Genomic DNA, 21,455 nt, shown 5'->3' with positions numbered 1-21,455 from the left:
GGAAGTCTCATTTAAAACAAAACTGAGTGTAGCTGACAAAAGGAATATAAATAGAAACAATAATTCTGAATTTTTGACTGTTTCCATGTTTACAGATATTATTCTAAATTCCTCCTTTAGTTAGACATTTATGTGAAATATAGGGGTAAAAGTGACTTTTAGTGAACCCTATTTATTCTACTACAATTTTATTTCCAAATGATTCTTTTGTTTCTGTGGCTCTATCTAAATGTGTACTGTTTACTGTGAAATCCTAAAAAAAAGAAAACTAAACATCCTATGAAGAATAATAACTTCTCTACAAGACTAGTAAAGACAGCTAAGCTGAAAAAGCACTAACATAGATGACAGATCCAAAGTTTACTCTTAGATACACTAAACAGCTAAACAGATATATGACCTTAGAAAGGCTCCATCACTATAACCTTAACCTTTCCCTCTCAATATGAAAGAAAACAACAGCCGTCTCTTTCTCTATCTTTAAGTGCTGAGATAAACACATTAAATTTGATAAAGCCTTTAAAACTCAACACAGGTATTATGAATTGATTTTTTAGAATGGATAAATCAAGTCTTCCCTAAGGTGACGTCTGAGTAAAGACCTTAACTCCTTGAGGTCTTTGCTCAAATTTCTCAAGGGACCTTAACTACTCAATCTATTGAAAATGGTAACTTCTTACCTCTCTTCCTGGCACGTTTTTCCTTTATTTTTCTCCACAGCACTTAACACTATCTAATACAGTATATATTTTGCCTGTGTTTACTGCCTGCCTGCTCCCCCTCCAAATTTTAAGCTAAACAAAGCCAAGGATTTTTTTTTTTCCATTTTGTTCATTATTAACCTCATGCCCAGAAAGTGCCTGCCACAGGATAAGCAAATCACCAAATCTAACTGGAATAGACCTCTTCCTTATATGACACCTTCCAAACATTTAAAACTATACCAAGGTGTTTTGCACCTTCATTTCATAAAAATAAACTTGCTGCTAAAACAATAATCTTTGTATTTATATTCCTTACTTTCCACAAGTTTAGTTCTTTTGCCAGACCAGCTTACTATAAGTGGGCAACTTCTAAATAAAAAATTCCTACAGGTTCAGTTTTATGAAGTTGAAGAATATCTTATTAATTTTTTTTTTTACTATTTTCATCATCTTTTAATAATCATTATCTAAAGTAACATCTAAGATAGAATTTGTGTCTTTCTCCTCCATATTCCCAAAGAGCATCTTTCTGCACCTCTATTACAGCATTTTCCAATACGTACCTTGATTAAGAATCATGTATTCTAAATTCTCTTGTTTGTGAGTTCTTTGAGGGTAGGGATAAAGTCTTCGTCACCCTTGAATTCTCCCACGGTGCTTAATGAATAGCTACACTAGTTTATATAATCCCTTACTGTTTACAAAGAATTTTCATATATATTACTTCTTAATTCTATAACCACCATGTGAGGCAAGTGGCATGACTGTGTACAAATTAATAAACAGGTTCAACAGCTTTATGCTCCTTCCTCTGGGCCACAGACGACTCAATATATACTACTGAGCTGATCAAATAAAGTGGCCCTAAAAACACACTGTAAACTGCATGGCACTATAATGAATGTATATTATTTCAATAAGGAAAACAGCCATCATTTTCTGATTTTTTTAAAGTGTTTAAATAAATATAAAAACATATGGGAAACAAGCCTATATACATTTAAAAATTACTTTAAACAGAATTTTAAATATGCTTACTATTCCGTGAAAGTTTAAAAAGTAGTAGGCTTAAAAACACCAGTTTTTTTAGAAAACACAAAATACATAAATCCTAGCACCTAAGTACTTGTTAAATGTAACAGTAATTATTAAAGCACCATGTAACAATTTTAATTCCAGACATAGCTTACCAGATTCATCTATATCGGCATCTTCATCCCACTCCTGAAAAGCACGACTTTCATCTTTTCTATTTTTCACCCATTCCTCGTCAGGTTCAGTATCAAGTTCAGTTGCAGGACCACTATACCAGTCACCTACTCAACAAATAAACAAAAGGAACAAAATAAGATTAGATTGGCTACCATTACAAAAAAATAACCTATTTATAACAAAAATGTCTGCACACAAAAAATATGTGAGCCATACACAATGAGCCATCTATTGTTAGAAACAATTGTGGTTTAAAAAATTACATTTAAATAAGCACAGAATTCAATTTCAGACATACCAAAAAACTATGAAGAATAATTATCAACAGTCTTAACATGAAATTTCATAAATCACTGAAAACAACCTAACCTTTTTCCCTACTGTGGCTTCACACTGGCTCCAGCAATACCCCCATTAAGACAATTGCTAATAAACGAAAGGAAGCAAGACTTTCTGCTCAGTAGTGAATTAGCAATTCAGAAGTAGGTGGGAACAGAAAAAGGGAAAGATTAAGGTAAAGTTAAACCATAAATTTAAAGATCCTGGAGAATACGCTGCAATTAAATTACATGATTGTGAAGTGCAAGACAATGCAGAATTACTTTACTGAATTCCTAACATTACATCTAAGTGAGGGCTCCTCAACCTTAACACCATTGATATTCTGGGCTGGGTAATTCTTTGTTGTGGAGTGCTTCCCTGTGCATTGCAGGGTGTTTAGCAGTAACCCTGGCCTCTACCCCCTGGATGCCAGTGTAATACTCCAAAATGGGACAAAAATGCCTCCACAGGCATTTCAAAACATCCCCTGCAGGGGGTCAAATCAATTGTGATCAAGAATCACAGGAAACAAATACCATAAATAAATTAAATTAAAACCATTTTTATTGGAACTTTTTGTTTAAGCATATTAAAAACAGAAAAAAAAAGCAGCATATTTAATATCTGGTTAATTTCACACAAATCTAGCATAGCATTATCATATTTGATCTTCATATCAAACAGTACCTAATTACGTATTACTACCTAATAAGTAATTCTTCATAATCAAAAATACAGCTAATAAAAAAGTATGTGATATATCCATACTTGCCTTATCTGACTTTTCACTTAATATATTATCCTACAATAAGAAAAATTATTCCGCATAAAAATAATTCTAATCATTTGGATCATATAAGTCTACCCAATACTCCAAATAGCTTCATGCAAAAAATATTATATATCTAACAAAAGCTTATTTAAAAGTGCTACATATTGATATAAAAAATAAAACAATTTTTAAATCAGACTCATACTTTAATTATGTAAAAAGTATATATTTCCATGTCAAAGTGACAAATTATAAAAAACTAAAAAAAATTAATGTGAAATTTGAGGTACTCACCTAGAAAAACTGTTTTAATTCAGTGACAGAATATATGCCATATTAGTTGTATTTATCCCATGACTGCATTATATGCTCATGAAAGCAAAATTTTCTTTAATTGTTCACATGTAAAACTAACTTACCACAATGAAATTAACTAATATGAAATTGTAATTTATAGAATGAGGCATTATTAATCACAAAAAAATATGCTAAAGACAAAAATACATTCAGTTATCTTGAGCTACCATCAAAAGGGAAACGTAACAGTGCCTCATCTTTAAATTTTATAGAACTAATTTATTTTGTATTTTTAAAATACTCATCTAATTATTTAAAGCTGTTCTGACAACCTATTAATTTTATTTTTAACGTTTTGTTATGCAAAATTACAAATATAGTCAAAAGTAGGAATAAGCAGCATTAAACAAGTAGCATAATGAACACCTATGTACTCATCACCTATCTTCAACAATTATCGGGGCTTCCCTGGTGGCACAGTGGTTAAGAATCTGCCTGCCAATGCAGGGGACACGGGTTCGAGCCCTGGTCCGGGAAGATCCCACATGCCATGGAGCAACTAAGCCCGTGCGCCACAACTACTGAGCCTGTGCTCTAGAGCCCGCAAGCCACAACTACTGAAGCCCGTGCGCCTAGAGCCCATGCTCCACAACAACAGAAGCCACTGCAATGAGAAGCCCATGCACCACAATGAAGAGTAGCCCTTGTTTGCCACAACTAGAGAAAGTCCGCAAGCAGCAACGAAGACCCAACACAGCCAAAAATAAATAAAATAAAATAAATTTATTTAAAATAAAAAATTATCAACATTTTGCCAGTTATTTTTCATTCCATCCCCAACTATTTTTTCCTAATTATTTGAAAGGAAATTGCACACATCGCGTAATTCACTCATGAATACTTCAGAATTGTTAGCTTTTAAAAAATGTATACAAAGACATATAATCTAACTATGAAACCTATTTTTAGTCAACCTTTCAGAGTTTCCCTCCCTGGCCTTGCTTATTAATGTCTATGAGTATATACCTAAAAAAAAAAAAAAAAATAGATTGAAATATTTTTAAAACAAACTAAGCATCCCATTTACCTACCTCTGGCCCAATGAACAGGGTAAAGATGTTTCCAAAGTGATCCAGTTTTTGCCAGCTGAGACCATTTAGTGCTTACTTGACTGCATCGACATAATTCTTGAGGATTAAGATAACTGAAAATTGACAGCATTACCTCAGGAGGAAGATGAGCTATACCTGTGGATTGTTCTGACACTTCCGCTTCTGAAATAAAAAAGAAAACCTTTAACATTAAAGGCTATAAGAGCAAATGCAGTAAGAAATTACAATCACATTTCTATAAATAAAATCCAGTGCCTAAAGTCCACTCCTTCCTGCTTGCAAGATGTGAAAAGGAAATAACATGGATTAGAGGTAACATGGAGATGTTAAACTTGTTAAGAACCTGTAGGGTTAAACTATCGTGGTCCAAATCATACTTCATCAGTGGGAGCTACAATAATGAACACAGGATTTACTTCCTCTTACAAAGGCGTCGCAGAAAAAACAATACTCACTTTGTAGCATAAGAAGCATCATTTGAAAAAGGAACCCAACAGGTTATACAGCTTTAAGTCAGCAAGTGTAGAGTCGGTCAGATAATGAGAAATCCAGGGCATTTTTAATGATGCACACAAATCTCACAATGTTTTCCATTCATGCATTACAACTCCAGTCAGCATCTTCCTTGTGTTCCCTCTTTGATTTTCACGTTTCATGTAAGAACTCTGAAATCTGACCTCTATAACCTTTAGGTGCCTCAACCTTATCCTATTTATGAGCCAGTTGAGACAATATAATGTAAATATTTCTAATGCTGGTATACATTTATCAGGAATCTTTTGTTAGCAGCTATTATAGAAAACAGTCATTGGATATCCAATTTCCTATAATGGGTTATTTCAGTAGCAACTTTCCAAAGGAAAACTGCAAATGAGGTGCACAATAAAGAATATAAAATATAAAAGTTTCATCATTAATGTACTAAAAAGAATCTGAGTACCTTATATATTTGATTTGTCTTCACAAAGCAACTTAAATATAGAAATGCTATGATCCAATTACTTTAACCTAACCCTTTACAAATGGCAAATATTTTAAACATAATACAGCTATAATTTACTTTGAAGGAGTGGAAAAATTCAATATAGTAAGTGTGACGCCTTTAAGTCCCATGTTATAATTAAAATTAAACCAGATACAACAGGTCCTGACTTGATGTCTAAAGCACAAGCTGCATTTCAGAGTGAAGCACACAAGCGTTATGGGTTTAATTATAGCTTAACCTATAAAAACAATTTTGTTCCAACATGCATCTCACCTACTTTATTAAATAAAAATAAGAAAAAAGGACCAATTTCAAATACTTTCAAGCAATTTTAACAGGAATGTCATTGCTATTTCTCATCTAGCAAAAGCAAAGGAATTTTTACTAGCCTCAGGATGCCAATAATTTTATTTAATGATGTTTTAAAAGGCAAAGCTATCAAACAAAAGAAAGAATAAAAATGAGGAAATAGTCTATCAATAAAAAAGCAGAGATATTTTATTTACATTTGTCATTTGTTTTCTCAAAGTGACTATACATAGAAAAACTATGCCTCCCATACTCACTCCCCTGTGTATTCCTGGATATAAGCTAAGAGAATGAGAAAGGGTCGAGATAAAACTATAAGCATTACATGATTTTGAAAACTGATTTTTTAAAAAAAAGAAATAACAAGGAAGGATAAAAACAGCCACTATGGTCAGTGGAGCTCAGAAGATTGGATGACACTGCAAAAGTGCTCTGTATATGGTAGTTTTCAATAATTTTGATTGGCCAAAATAATAATTATTATTAATAATAAAATATTATTATTAAATTATCATTATATATTTATATATAAATAATATTGATAGTTATTCTCACTAATCAAAATAATCATTATTATTATATAGATAGAAACTCCTTCAAGAAACACTATACTGCACATGGCCCAAGTATATGAGCTGTTAAATTACCATAGACAATACTAAATTCTAAGATAGAAACTACTGTCCTCAATTAAATTTACTATACTTGAAAACAGATGGCCTAAATTATTCTTCAAACAAAATATAAAGGTCATATCAACAAGAAGTAAATGGCCTTGGAACGAATAAATCGCTAGCTACCTAAACATATGACTCTCACCTTTATCTGACTTTTCATCCACAGAATATTTAAAAAACTTCTGCCGCTCCTCAGCTTGATTCCATAGGCTCAGACCTCTAAGGAGTTCTGCAGTATCCTTCTGAGAGCAGTGTTGAGCAATCACTTTCTTTTTAATATCTTTAAGCTCTTCATAGGTAAAATATTCCATTAACATGGGCTGAAAAACCTAAATTAAACAAAATACTCATAAGGAAATATGCTTAATTAGTTTTGTTTTACTCTACATCTTTTAAAGTATTAATGGCTCAAGTGTAGTATTATGACCACATATTTGGAAAACATAAAAATTTAGTTGTTACCACCAAGTTAGTTTACCCAAAAATTGCAAAGAAGAATACCACCACCAAGATCCTTCTTCCTATGGCTTCTCCAGTCAATCTCGAAACAATTTAAAAGCATCCAAACCAGGAGGTCCTCCTGTACAGAGCTTATCATACACTAAATCACTCTCCTATGGTGAGACATTTAGGTCAGGTAACTGCTTTCTGCTACTACAACAACTGACCTCTACCCAAACAGGGCCTCTAAATCATATGAGAACCGTACCCAGTGTACTGCCAACCATAAAAGTCAGAGCTCTACTGATACCTTCAACTATTCAATATTATCTAGGAGATTTCTTCTTTGAAACAGATGCTTAGTCCCAACTTCCAACTGACAGAATTAGAATCTTTAGAGGTGGAGCCAAGGGCTTTTTTTTTTTCTTTGTTCCATAGATAATTTTGATGTGCATCACAGGTTAAGAAACACTGCTCTAGTAACTCAGTGGTTTCAATGCTGGTTGCATATTACAATGACTTGGGGAACCTTTAAAATATATCCATGTCAATATCTATCTCCCACCTGATTTAATTGGTCTGGAAAGGGCTTAAAAGTAGATTTTTTTAAATGGCCATCTGATTATAAGGTGAAGCCTTTTTATAGTGAGAATCACTATAATAACTGATTTACAGCTGAACAAGAATCCAGTTCCTCATAAAATATTTTCTCTATTCCTTACCCTGATACTCATCCCACTTTAGAGAAAGAGAATGAGAAAATGTTTTGCTCATCCATTCAGGGATATCCTAATACATGTGCACTAGGCATAAGACTGATAAGTTTAACACCACCATTTAATTACTAAAATCCACTACTAAAAAAAGAACACTAAAAATTCTTTAAACTTAGAATGGAAATACAGAAAACATTAAAAAGTTTAAAGAATCTTCTAAAGGTTCAGAAAAGACATTAGGGTACCATAAAAAGTTAACATTCAATACAGTGCCATCCACATAATAAATAAGACAATAAATATTTTTTGAGTAAATGAATTAAATCAATCACTCAGTCAATGAAAAGCAACAAACTCTCTAAGGAAACAAAATTAATGCTTTTTTTCCTTGGGTTTTTCTTCATTTTCTAAAATGATCTAGAGGTTCATCTTCCTATGTATTATTTTGAAGACTCAAAGGAAAAATAACATTTCTCCAATTTTATAAAGCAAAATCACAAAGAGGAAAAATTATGCTTACCTCCTCTTCCTCTTTCATGTGAGGAAGAAAATCTCTTGTAAAAGCCTCCAGTCTCTCTTTCAGCTGTTTTGCATAATTTAACTGCTCATATTCATTCTAGAAACAAACAAAAAAAACTGTATTCTATAAAAATTGTGCTTCGTAATTTATACTGTATCTGATCCTAGAAAGTCAGTGTGAAATGTAACTTGAAACGTCAGGGTAAAAAATTAGACTAACAAATAGCAAAATGGTCTCTGTACTTTTCTAAGCATAAAAGATGGCCTCAAAACATCTCTTAAAAGAACCTTGAATTCCTTTAGTAATGTGATCTCATACTTCTTTTTAAAAATGTCATAAAAAGTCTAAAAATAGCAAGTATTTGCTCAAAACTTCTACTGATTTCTAATGCATATATTTATACAATTTCAATGTGTCCGTTTTCCTAATAATATACCTCTGAGCAGTTCACAAGAGCCTGTTGGACTATATCATTACAGAATCCCTTTAAGGTCATCTAGTGTATCCTCTACTAAACAATTCAGAATACCTGCTACATTATCCTGAAGAAGACCATATACATTTCTAAAGGCAAGGAGCTCACTGTACCTTGAGGTAAATCATTCTAACTCTGCACAACAGCTAAAAAGTTCTTCCCCATATGAGCTATGGTCACATCTCCCTGTAACTTATCCATCACTTCTGTATCAGCCCTCTCAACTTAGTACAAGTGGAAAATTTACAAAATAATGAAACTTTTAAAATGTGGGAATATCATAACCCTGCTGAGTCCTCTCTAGTCTCCTCCTTTTTGAACTAATTTATTAAACTGCTTCCCAATAGTCTATCCAATGTCCTATTCTCTTAGGATTTTACACATTTTCCTTAAGCATGCCCAAGTGGCTTCCATTTCTACTTACATGCTGATAATTATCAAATTTGCTTTTCCAAACCAAATTACCCTTCCAACCTTGAAGCCCAACTAATGCCGCCTCCTACTTATAAATGCCCACCTGGACTGCACAAGCAGTTCAAACCCAACCTGCCCATAATGGATCTTTTTAGCCTCTTCTATATTCCCTAGAAAGTCAAGCTCAATTCTCACTCTTATTTCCTTTCTCTTTCTCCTTTCCTCCTTCCTGTATATGCAAGCACTACCTTCTATCAATTTTAGGTCCTACACTACTCTCAAGTCTGTCCCTTCCCTTCTGTCTCCACTAGTCACTACTTCAGTTCTGATCTTAATCATTTTATTGCATAGGTAATACATGAACATGATATAAAATTCAAACAGTACAAAGGAGTATTCAATAAAAAATAAATCTTCCTATACCATCTTCCCTCCCAGTACCCTATCCCTACCCAATCTCCTACCTCCCCACCAAATAGCTACTGTGTATTCTTCTAGAGACTACTACAATAATTTTTTATAACAATCTTCCTGCTTGAGTCTTTTTTTTCCCTTCAATCCATCCTCTTCCCTGCTTAAGAACAGTCTTTCTAGAACACAAATCTATCAATGAAAGGTGCATGGTGGTTTGACAGAGTTACAACTTAAGTCTATGTTTCACCAAGCCAAAAGGGGGACAAATGAAGATCAAATTTCCTATAATACGTAAATATAATTAATAGGGAAATTTCTCTACACCATTATCCTAAACTACACCCAAAAATATCTTTAATTTTAGGTCATACAATTAAAAATTATTCTTTGTAACCACCACATGGCCCTGTTCATTCTAAGTAACAATTCTACCTTTAGTCACCAGTAACTGCATTTATTACAGATTTCTTTTAAGAGTTCAGCAAATGTTATCAGAAAGTAAAATTTTTACAGTAATTGAAATTTCAACTTACAAAAACACCTTTAAGATTTGGAGAGCAGCATTCATGATAGAATTTTACATATAGTAACAAAGAGGTAACTGATAAAGATTCTCATCAAACCTGAGTCAGGCTCCACTGAGTCTTCTCAGCCAGGCCCTGACCTTGAGCTCTGTCCTTGGCCCACTTAGTCCAGTTTTACCAAAATCATCCTGAATCAGTCTATCAACCCCACCACTACCACCCTTGGCATTTGATAACCCTCAATATCTATCCACCCTCAATATCTTGTCACCTTGGTCTGCCTTCAGCAAAAGGAAGCAAGAGTCAGTCTAGCAAGAATCTCCCAGCCTTGATGTTTCCTCTTAGTAATTTTCCTGACCCTCACCCCTGCTCCCTGGCTGTAAGAATTCAGCCCAATCTCTCTCCCCGACTGCAAAACCCCACTGCAGTAATCCCTTGAATAAAGTCTTGCTTACCATCTTTAACAAGTGTCAGAGTAATTTGTTTTTCTTTAACATACATTTACTATACTATAGTAACATCATTTACTATAAAATGCTAACAAGTTTTGCCAATGACATATCAGAAGATGGCACAAGCTGTGATAAATATCCATTTTTGCAACTCACCTTAACATTCTTCAGACCCTTTTCAAAGAGGCTAAGCATCTCAGAGAGTTTATTGTCAGAATGCACATTATAAATGGTCTGGCTGCGTTGTTGAAGCAAACCAATAATGTATTCATTTTCAATCTGCTCATGCATTTTGAACTCCTTAAAAGTAGCATACAGAGACTGCAGAAGAGCACGGAAATCATTGTTGTTGGAAAAGTTGGTTTTAGAAAGCTGAATAAAAATTTAAAAAGAAAGGCATAATAAATACATGCAAATATGCACCAATAGGAAATACTCAAATGCATTCCTATTTAGTTTTGTACATATCAAAATACTTCCCTTATACTTTGTTAAAGTAGGAAAGGAAATTCATAAAAAACAAGTTATAATGGTATAATAAGAAGTGCCCCAGGCCAGGAAGATGTTGGTTTGAATTCTGAAGGAAAGGATGTATGCACCAACAAAACACAGTTTCTTTAAATAAAAGAGATTAAACCAGACTCCCTCGAAACCTAAAATTCCATTACTCTGTGCACATACTAAATACAGATACTCCATAAAGTTACATGTAAACATTAAAAGAGCTGTGTTAGGATAATGTGATGCACTTTTTTCTATGTTCAAATGTTCTTTATGCTATTATACTACTTTTACAATGTAAAAAATTCAAAAACTTTCTATTATAATTTCTTTAAACTTTAATATCAAGATGAGTCTGATCTGTTCAGAAAACATTGACTGAGCTACTAGAACATTATTAGATAATTTTAGAAGAACTGATTTTCTTTTTTTTTTTTTTTTTTTTTTTTTTTGGGGAAAACAGCAGTTTATACAAGGATCATGTACTTCCTAGAGTGGAAGCACTGCAATAATACAATGTGAAAAACTTGTATATCGGGGCATGAGAAAGTAAATGCACTTGAAGGAAAGATAAAAATCAATGAAAATATAAAGAAATATATACACTGTCATTTTCTTTAATTCTACTATTCAACAAGAGAAAATGACTATTCTGATATAATTTTATTTTTTTACATTTAATGTCAAGTTAAATTCTCATGTTCAAAGCACATATATTATCGGGAAACTTGACTCAAGATGAAGTTCAAAGTAATATTCAAACCTTCTATTACCTCCACTGTCATATTAAATCTATCTTCTATTATGTCAATTCCAGTTTCAAAATTCATTTTAAGAGGGAAAATCTGATTAGGTTAAAAACAACAGACAGTAAATGGAGAAAAAGAAGCTACAAACACCATACTTCCTAGAGTTGTTCTGTAAAGTCTGATCTAGTATTCCTAAAATGGAGAAGAGTCTAAGTTGTCTTAGTTGCCTGTTCTGGGCAGGAACAGTCAGCTCATGACAAAGCACCAGAAAAGACAAACTCCTAAAGCAAGACTATTCCACTATATAACTTAACCAATGATCTACTGGAAAAAGCAGATGGATTGGGTATAAGAGTCATTTACAGAAAACCAGACCTAGAGCCAGATTCTCTAGGATTAGGTTCCAGTCCTACCATTTATCAGCTGTGTAACCCTGGGTAAGCTACTTTTCTCCTTCAATGTCTTAGTTTCTTCTTGGTGTTAAATGGGAATAATAAAACTGCCTGTACTTCACATGATTGCTGTGAGTTTTTTTTTTCCATAAATTTATTTATTTTTATTTTTTTTTACTATGTTGGGTCTTCGTTTCTGTGCGAGGGCTTTCTCTAGTTGCGGCGAGTGGGGGCCACTCTTCATCGCAGTGCGCGGGCCTCTCACTGTCGCGGCCTCTCTTTTTGCGGAGCACAGGCTCCAGACGCGCAGGCTGAGTAGTTGTAGCTCACGGGCCCAGTTGCTCCGCGGCATGTGGGATCTTCCCAGACCAGGGCTCGAACCCGTGTCCCCTGCATTGGCAGGCAGATTCTCAACCACTGCGCCACCAGGGAAGCCCTGCTGTGAGATTTAAATGAACTGGTGCTTAATATATATTAGCTAGCATTACTTTGAAAATTAATCATTCATTTTTATAAATTCATGGGGTTTTTTTACCCTATTCAAATATTTAATGAGCAGTTATTGTAAGCCAGGCACTGTTTCTGGTACTTGGGATACCTCAGTGAACAAAACAGACATCCCTGCCTTTACAGAGTTTACAATCTAGTGAAATAAGACAATGAACAGTAACCACAATAAATAAATTATCTATGGGTTGGCCAAAAAGTTTGTTCCGGTTTTTCCATAAGACATTATGGAATTTTTTGGCCAACCCAATACAACAGGGGTTAGCAACTTTTTCTGGAAAGGGTCAGATATCTTAAGTTTTGTGAGGTATACTGTCTGTAGCAACTATTTAATTCAGTTGTTGTAGCACAAAAGTAGTCATATGAATGACTGTGGCCATATTCCAATAAATTTTATTTATAGACACTAAAATTTAAATTTTATGTAACTTTCACATGTCATAAAATATTATTCTTTTTACTTTTTCCAACTACTTAAAAATGTAAAAACCATTCTTAGCTCCTGAGCCATACAAAAATAATAGACAGGACGGATTTGGTTAAACCAAGGTTGTAGATTTTATCCTAAGAAATGTCACACAAAATCACAACAAAATCCACTAGTGGCTAATCTCAGCAAATACTATCATGTGCCATTATATTAAAAAAAAAAAATTAAAAATAAGTCAGTAGAAATAAGAGGTAAATCAAATGAAAGCATTAATAATGGCTATGAAATTCTTTAAAAACAAAAAGGATGGCAAAAAACTAAATAATGTCTTCACGTGAGTTATGGAAAATAAGGAAAATAACATCGTAAAAGACATCCAGGAAGTTTTGCATACAGTCTCACTGGACTATTAGAAAATCCTTCGGATTTAATAACAAGCTAAGGTAAAGACCAAGTTCATGCTACAGACTGAGAATCAAATTAGACAAAAGGACTCTCCATTATGCAGAGTTAATCCCGCAGAGTGGTTAAAAGTGCTGACTCTGGAGCCAGACTGCTTAGGTGTGAATCCATCTCTGCCATCAAGTCACTAAGTTGCTACGTACCTCACTCAATCTCTTCATCTGTAAAATAAGACTAATAATATTAACTACCTAATAGAGTTCTTGTGATGATTTAATAAGGCAATATATTTAAAGAACACGGAGTACAACATATATAAGCCTACTTAGGTTTTTCTGTTATTCCTATATTTAACCCAAACAAAACTATCATTAGAAGTCCTTATCCTACCCAAGTCAGTTTTTCTCCACTTCAAAAGAGCAACTGTTTTTAACCTGGTACCTAAAGTCAGTAAATTTAGCAGTGAAAAGAATAACCTGAGCATATACAGTTTAACTTTTAAAAATTTGTGTATGTGAATCATTTTTTTAAATTGTTTGCCTCTAGAAAGTTATTCAATCATAGAGACTTGATTGAGAAAAAAAATAAACCTAGACCCTAATAATATCTGGGACATACTGAGGCCTACAGCGTGCTAGGTACTATACTAAATATTTTTAGATATTACTTAATTCTTAACAACAATCCTAGGAAGTAGATGTTATAATTCCCATTTTATAGGTGAAAACCCTGAAGCTCAGAGAAAATAACTTACCCAAAACCATACAACTGGTAGACAACAAAACAGAGGTCAAGTCTCTCTATAAAACCTACTTACCTTCCACAAGATGCAATGTTAGTCCTAATCATAAAGCTATCTCTTCAGAGCCAACAGAGTAAATTGTCAGAAAGAATGCTTGCTCTAAAGTATTAGTTCTCTCCAGGGGTTCGATTTTGCCCCCCAGGAACTAATGGACAAGGTTTAAAGGCATTTTTAATTGTCACTACTGCAGAAGCACTGCTGCCATCTTAGCGGGTAAACGGCAGGGACGTACTAAACATTCTACAACGCCCGGGACAGCAGCCCCCTACAACAAAGAACCGTCTGGCCCAAAACGTCAACAGTGCTGCAGTTGAGAAATGCTGCCCCGAAGAAGTGTTTTTTAAAACATGTTTAACCATGACCTTTAGTATGAAATACAGCACGATCCAGACACACACATCACAAACACTTCAAACAAATTTCAGGAAACAATATTTCCCTCCCTAATCTGTGATGTACTCTATTGTTTACTTTTCCACTTCTTTTTTTTTGCTGCACCACATGGCTTGTGGGATCTTAGTTCCCCGACCAGGGATCGAACCCAGGTCTACGGCAGTGAAAGCCCATGTCTTAACCACTGGACCACCAGGGAAGCCCCCTCATTTTTTTAATGCTATTTCTGACCCACAAAATCGATTCCATGACCCACTAATGGGTCACAGAACACACTTTGAAAAACACTGTTCTACAGTAGGATTATAAAAGTTCCTAAGTGACCTATAAGCGTGTATCCTCTGATGCCTAGCAGATTCAACAAGGAACCTACATAGAACAGGATACACATAATCAACAAGTAGTAACAATCAGTAACATGGTATCTCCCATATTTTAAAAAGAATTTATAACTGACTTTCTGGGACTCCCCTGGTGGCGCAGTGGTTAGGAATCTGCCTGCCAATGCAGGGGACACGGGTTCGAGCTCTGGTCCGGGAAGATCCCACATGCGGTGGAGCTAGTGAGCCTGTGCGCCACAACTACTGAGCCTGCGCTCTAGAGCCCTTGCTCCGCAACAAGAGAAGCCACCACTAGCCGCAACTAGAGAAAGCCCGCGCGCAGCAATGAAGACCCAACGCAGCCAAAAATAAATAAATAAATTTATAAAAAAAGAAAAAAGAGTATCATGTAAACAATTTAAAAAAACTGATTTTCTGTCTCAGACATTCTACAACTTAAAATCATACTTACAGCCTGGCTTCAAACTGATTTGAAGTTGTGTGTCACTTTAAGACTAGATTTTAAGTTCAGAAACAGATATGAAAAACAGCATAACAAAAACTCAAATACTATTACCCCAAATAAGTTTTTACTTTTTCTCTCCTCGGCCAGACAATGCTTTCATTTAATCGAGGGAGATACACTCAGGGAAGAAACCTTAATAACTATCTGCTCAAACTAACTTACAGATAGAAAAACGTATGATCCACAGGTGAAATGTTCTGCATAAAATCTTATAGCTAGTAGTAAATAGCAGAACCAGTAAGGTAATGCAAAAAACATGGGCTTCAGAAAGGAAACAAATTCTAAACGTTAAAAATTCGGGCTCCCCTAATTACTAGTTGAGTGAGTTGGGTAAGTTACTTAACCACTAAGCCTGTTTCCTCATCTTTAAATAAGGGATAATACTTGTCTCACATGGCTCTTGTAAGGATTAAAAGTAAGTAAGCATGTAGTAAGAACTCATTAAATTCCCTTTTCCTTCCTCTCCTTAGCTCTCAATTAAAAACGTATTCTCTCCAATAAATCAATCTTCCCAATGCCAGTCAATAACAGTTTTTACAGGTATGCAGAGATACAGAAAATCGAGGAAAACTAAATGAATTATTCATAAAGCTATACTCATTCAATTTTTTAAAAATAATCTATACGAATTATTCTGAGCTTATTTTCTCCCTATGGCTTTGCTCATTAAATGTCCTATCTTTATAAAATGATAAAGTAGATGTCACTTCAGGTAATATCCTTACCTGAAAAACTTGGGCACTCCATAAAGCCTCCACCACTTGAATTTTTTTATAGCTGGTTTATTGTAAAGTCTGGAAAGCTCTGTACTATGCACATCTTTACAACCATCACCTACCTTGTTCTCAGAAATGAATTCAAAGAGACTGTAAGCCCACTCCTGACACTTTAATGCAGAGCTGACCAAATACCTCCCTTTGCTCCCACTGTCGGGCATTTGGATTTCCACCCTAACACAAATGTTAGACTGTAATCTCTTAAAGAATAGGAACTACATCTCGCATGGCCAATACAAGCTACTACAGGGCCAAATGACAGTAGAAACTCCATGCTCACTGGCAGAATTAATGTTGTCAAGTTTTGAGGATTAGAGGAAAAACTGAGGAATTGGAATAAACTGGAAAAAAGGATGTGATCCAATGTAAATGTTGCCTAAAATCATCCTAATTTGGAAGGTCAGTGAATTAGCAGAAAGATTTCATAATAGACTGTCACCAGAAAATTTTTTCAGAAACTACTCTGGTTTTATACGAAGAAAATTAAACTAGGAATCATGATCCTGACTTGGGTTTCCATCTGGATCTATCACTAACTGCTTATGTAAACTCGGTCTAACTAATCTAGGCCTACAAATCCCCAGCTATAAAACAAATATCTCTGCCTTTGCGTACCTAAAAGGACTGCTGTCTGGATAACAACAGTGAAAAACGTTTCCATAAAACCTTTTATAAATGTAAAAGGAAACCCATGAGCAAAGCATTAAATTAGATATAATATAGCAATATTTAAAATGGCCCACAACTTCAGAATAAATTATTCTAAATAAACTAGTCTAAGCACATAAATAATTGTTGTTGCTAATAAATAAATGGATGCTTCTAAAATATATTGTACTTGAAAAGTCAATATTCAAAATAAAACTGACTTCTTTATAATTACTGGGCATTCAGAGTCAACATATAGAATACGATGAAATAACATATTTTGTATCTTTCTTCGTTTAAGCACAAAAACTAGTTCTCATTTTGTAAAGTTTTAGTATATGCTGTTTGGGCTGGATACCCTTGGTCTGTACAGGCAAAACATGGTAAAGGCAAAAGTTGAGATGCCAAATGAATAAAAACATATACTCCTGGGCTTCCCTGGTGGTGCAGTGGTTGAGAATCTGCCTGCCAATGCAGGGGACACGGGTTCGAGCCCTGATCTGGGAGGATCCCACATGCCGCGGAGCAACTGGGCCCATGAGCCACAACTACTGAGCCTGCGCGTCTGGAGCCTGTGCTCCGCAACAAGAGAGGCCGCGATAGTGAGAGGCCCGTGCACCGCGATGAAGACTGGCCCCCGCTCGCCGCAACTAGAAAAAGCCCTCGCACAGAAACGAAGACCCAACACAGCCAAAAATAAATAAATAAATAAACTTATTAACAAAAAAAAATATGCTCCTTTAAGACAATCTAGCCATTATAAAATACTTTTTTCCCCTTTAGCTCCCAAAGGGCATCCTAGGAGAGATTCCAATTAACTATCAGTATCAAGAAGAAATCCGGATGTATAATTCCTATGCAGTTCTTTTTTTTCCCCTAAATCACCTTGGTCTCTGATCCACAGTTCAGAAAATTGGAATTTTTAATCTTCCTGATGAATGTATACAACAATCTCATTAACTACATCTAATTAACTCAAAATTAGTGATAATTTTAACTTCTGCTATGTCAAATTGAAAATGCTTTCCTACTTATTTCAAAAGGGGACATTTAACTACCAAAAAGAATCTTATTTGACTCAAATATTGTTTTTAAAAAGGGCACTGTATTTTCAAAATTTGTTCTAACGTTCTCAATCACCAGGTAATGACACACAACATTAGTGACTGACTTCTTCAATTTTTTAAATACGGTGGTTAGTCTAGCATGTAGCTAGATAATGTTGTGATTCTTAACCATTTTGGGAGGGTCACAATCATTTGGAAACCTGACGAAAGCCACAAACCTCCTAGAAAAATGTACACATGCACCAAAATTTCCATAACAATTTCAGGTGGTCCTGGACTACCTCTCCCCAGTCTAGAGAGAAGACCTCAAATTCTATTACTCCTCATTAACTTTCCCTTTTTGGTTTTGAGAAAGTAAAAGAACCTCCCCATTTTTTTCTTTCCTGCAATTAAAGGATACTGTCAGAATAACTAAGTTCCAAAGCCAGAGCAGGTAAAAACACTACGGTAAGCTAACTCAAAAATCTAGGGCTTCCCTGGTGGCACAGTGGTTAGGAATCTGCCCACCAATGTGGGGTACACAGGTTCGAGCCCTTGTCAGGGAGGATTCCACATGTCGCGGAGCAGCTGGGTCCATGCGCCACAACTACTGAGCCTGCGCTCTAGAGCCCGCGAGCCACAACTACTGAGCCCACGTGCCACAACTACTGAAGCCCGCGCGCCTAGAGCCCACTCTCCGCGACAAGAGAAGCCACCGAATGAGAAGCCCGGCCGCCGCAACAAAGAGTATCCCCCCGCTTGCGGCAACCAGAGAAAGCCCGAGCGCAGCAAAAAGACCCAATGCAGCCAAAAATAAATAAATTAAACAAAATTTTTTTTTTTAAATTCCAGAGTTACACAGCTTAACTAACGGCTTACCCATTCATTATGTTTCTCCTGGATAAGTGTTCTCACCCTTGGCTGCACACTGGACTCACCTGGAGAGCTTTAAATTATACTTGATGCCTCGGTCCCAGTCTCAGAGATGCTGACTTTACTGACTTGAGCATCAGCATTTTTAACAGCTTTAGGGTGAGTCTACTGAGCAAACAAGGTTGAGAACCACTGTCCTAGACTGCTGTGGTATTTAAACCTGTATCTGAATCGGGTATTTTTAATTTTCAAAATGGAGGGAGGGAAAAGATGGTTGTGGGTGCTTTTTACGTGTGGCCTGGCACTGAACACTGGGCATCCTCCAACCACCTCCCTGGGCTCTAAGAACACCTCTTTTCTCGCAACAGCGGTTCTGCTTAGTGCTATTTAATTTCTGAAAGTTCATCAAAGTTGATTTCCATGCTTAAGCAATAGGTCTTTAAATGCTTTTTGTTTGGTTCATTTCTACATGAAGCAGGATTGCCTGAAGTTCTCAGAATATCCGTATGTGGACTCTCCCCAACATAAATTTTTGACAAAAATGTGGATTCAAAAAAGCATTAGCAAGAAGCCCTGAACTATCTCCACAAAAGTGCTTTTTCAGCTTATGCTGCACCAATTAAGAGTGCAAAAAGGTTCTCGCAGTTAAATCAACTTGTTCCGAGGCCCTTTTATTCGAGCCCACGTAAAGAATTCCAGCAGAGAATAGCTGTCTTATAACAAAATAGACATCTAGTAAATGCTCCGGACAATAAAGTTGCAAGGAAAAAGATGACTACAAAAGAAGAGTGAAGGTTCTCTGGTTCGTAGTCCACGAAACCTGAGTTTTCTCCCAAATCAAACCAGGGAAAAGCTGGGGCGTAAAATGAGCAGGGAGGAGTTGGGAGAAGGTGCTCGTTGAGCCAGAAAGCGGGCCAGAGGTTCAGAAGAATGGATGGGTGTTCGTAAAGAGAATCGGGGAGGCCCAACACAGGCCGGGGGTAGGGCGGGGGGCAGTGTTGATGGGGGAGGTGGCGGACAACTGCACAAACAGCCTGCGCCAGGGGGAGAGGAAGCCACCGCAGGTGGCCGGCCCGGGGTCCCCAGAGATCGGTAGGGGCGAAAGGGCCCCTATCCCTCAGGGGGCAGGGACGGGAGGCCCGGCGCAGCCGCGGGGAGCCCGCCCCGAGGGCGGCGGGTGGCCAGGCCCTCGGCCGGGAAGGGGCCGCGCCGCGAGCTCCGAGGGCACGTCCGAGGCCGCCAGCCGGGCGGGGCGTGGACTACCCGCGAAAGGTGCGGGTCAGCGAGCACGGAGCTGACAGCTGCGCAGGCTGCATTTCGCCCGGCGCGGCCCCCGGGGGCTGAGGGCGCCGCGCAGGCCCGGCCGCCCAGGGACCCGGCCCGCTCTTCCCCTCCGCCCGCGCCGCCCAGAGCCAGAGGCCCCGCACACCGTTACCTTGTCGCAGTAGAGCCCCACCAGCTGCTTCATCCGCCAGTGTGGGGCGGTGAAGACGTCCACTTCTTCGGGGAAGGGCGCCATCGCCACCGCCTCAGCCTCCGCCTCAGCAGGCGCGGCCACCGCCTCTCCATAGACACCCTCGCCGCGGGGCAGAGGCGGCGCGCCCCCCTGCGCATGCGCCCGCCCCGTCGGAGCGCGCGCCCGGGCTGCCCGGCCGGCCGGGACGCGGGGGCGCGCGGGTCGCCGCCATGCGGTCCCTGCGGCACCACGTGACCGGGCGCGCGGCGGAGGCTCGCGCTTTCACCTCCCCGCTCAACTCTCGTTCCTCGTCCTCCTTCTGCGCCAGAAAGAGAAACCAAGTCATTTCCCTGTTTGTTTGTCTGTTATGTTTTGCAACAGAAAACACATGATCTGAGGGGGGGGGTCGTTTTAGGGTGCTGTCAGCGCCTTTTGCCGCTACGCCCACCAGGTCTTGAGGCCGAGGCAACCGAGTACAATGGCCGCGGTCGGCCCCACCGTCCGGTCCGCCTGGGCGACTGCGCTGTGCGCGCCCCGGCCCTCCTGAGCAGCCCTTCGCCTCTCTGCCCATGCCGATGCCGGCCCGAGCGCCGACCTCCCTGCCCGCTGGTCAGAGGCCCCAGCGATTGGGGGAACCAGGACTGGGGGCTCCCAAAACTTGCGCCCCATGAGGAAAACAGGGACGTGGGACAAGACCGGACAATGGCGGCCCGTGGGCTCGGGGCGGGCTCGAAGCCTGGGTCTGGAGGCTGGGCGGGGACCATGCGTCTCCTCCGGGGCGGGCGAAAGGGAAGGGCCGCGTGGAATTCTGGAGACTCCAAGGAGGGAAAATGTCTCCTGGGGATCAAGGAGGTAGGAATGTACCTCAAGCACAGGGACGCCGGGTCAGGGATGTCAGAAAGGCCCTGGGTGCTGGGGAGGAGGGTAAATAATCAGAGAAAGTGCGGAAAAGACGTTCGAGACACATCCCTCCGTTTTAACCCGAGGCTCAGAGAGAAAGAAGGAGACAAACCAGGTCACTGCCAAGAAAAAGGTCAGTCTGGCTCTTCCCGACAGGTCACCTCATCCTGGCCCCAGCCCTCCAGGAGACCTAGGAAGACCCTATTACGGGCTTTGCTCATCCAGATCAACCCTGGACTGTCTGGCTGGAGGATTAATAGACACGGAGAAATGGGAGAAAACAGGGAAGGCTGAGAACCTGGGAAGGGTTATGTTATTTGCTTAATGACAATAAACTCCAGGAGAGCAAGAACCGGATGTTCTGTTCACCCCTTGTATCTGTATTATCT

The 21,455-nt window shown here is 38.0% G+C and overlaps 1 protein-coding gene across 1 annotated transcript in view; it reads right to left on the bottom strand.

Annotated features, from left to right (window-relative positions):
* The window catches only part of FBXL5 (F-box and leucine rich repeat protein 5), a 52,975-nt gene extending 32,653 nt beyond the window's left edge, over positions 1–20,322 (bottom strand). The window contains exons 1-6 of the mRNA XM_068543198.1: positions 20,146–20,322; positions 10,502–10,717; positions 8,067–8,162; positions 6,532–6,718; positions 4,398–4,580; positions 1,895–2,020 (exon numbers count right to left, since the gene is read on the bottom strand). Coding sequence (XP_068399299.1) covers positions 1,895–2,020; positions 4,398–4,580; positions 6,532–6,718; positions 8,067–8,162; positions 10,502–10,717; positions 20,146–20,229 — 892 coding nt within the window. The 5' untranslated portion in view covers positions 20,230–20,322. The remainder of the gene's footprint in view (positions 1–1,894; positions 2,021–4,397; positions 4,581–6,531; positions 6,719–8,066; positions 8,163–10,501; positions 10,718–20,145) is intronic.
* Between the last annotated feature and the right edge of the window lie 1,133 nt (positions 20,323–21,455).

Source organism: Eschrichtius robustus, chromosome 4 (genome assembly GCF_028021215.1).
Source record: "Eschrichtius robustus isolate mEscRob2 chromosome 4, mEscRob2.pri, whole genome shotgun sequence".
NCBI lineage: Eukaryota > Metazoa > Chordata > Mammalia > Artiodactyla > Eschrichtiidae > Eschrichtius > Eschrichtius robustus.
The sequence above is the reverse complement of the archived record's forward strand: the minus strand, read 5'-3'. Positions and strand labels throughout refer to the sequence as shown.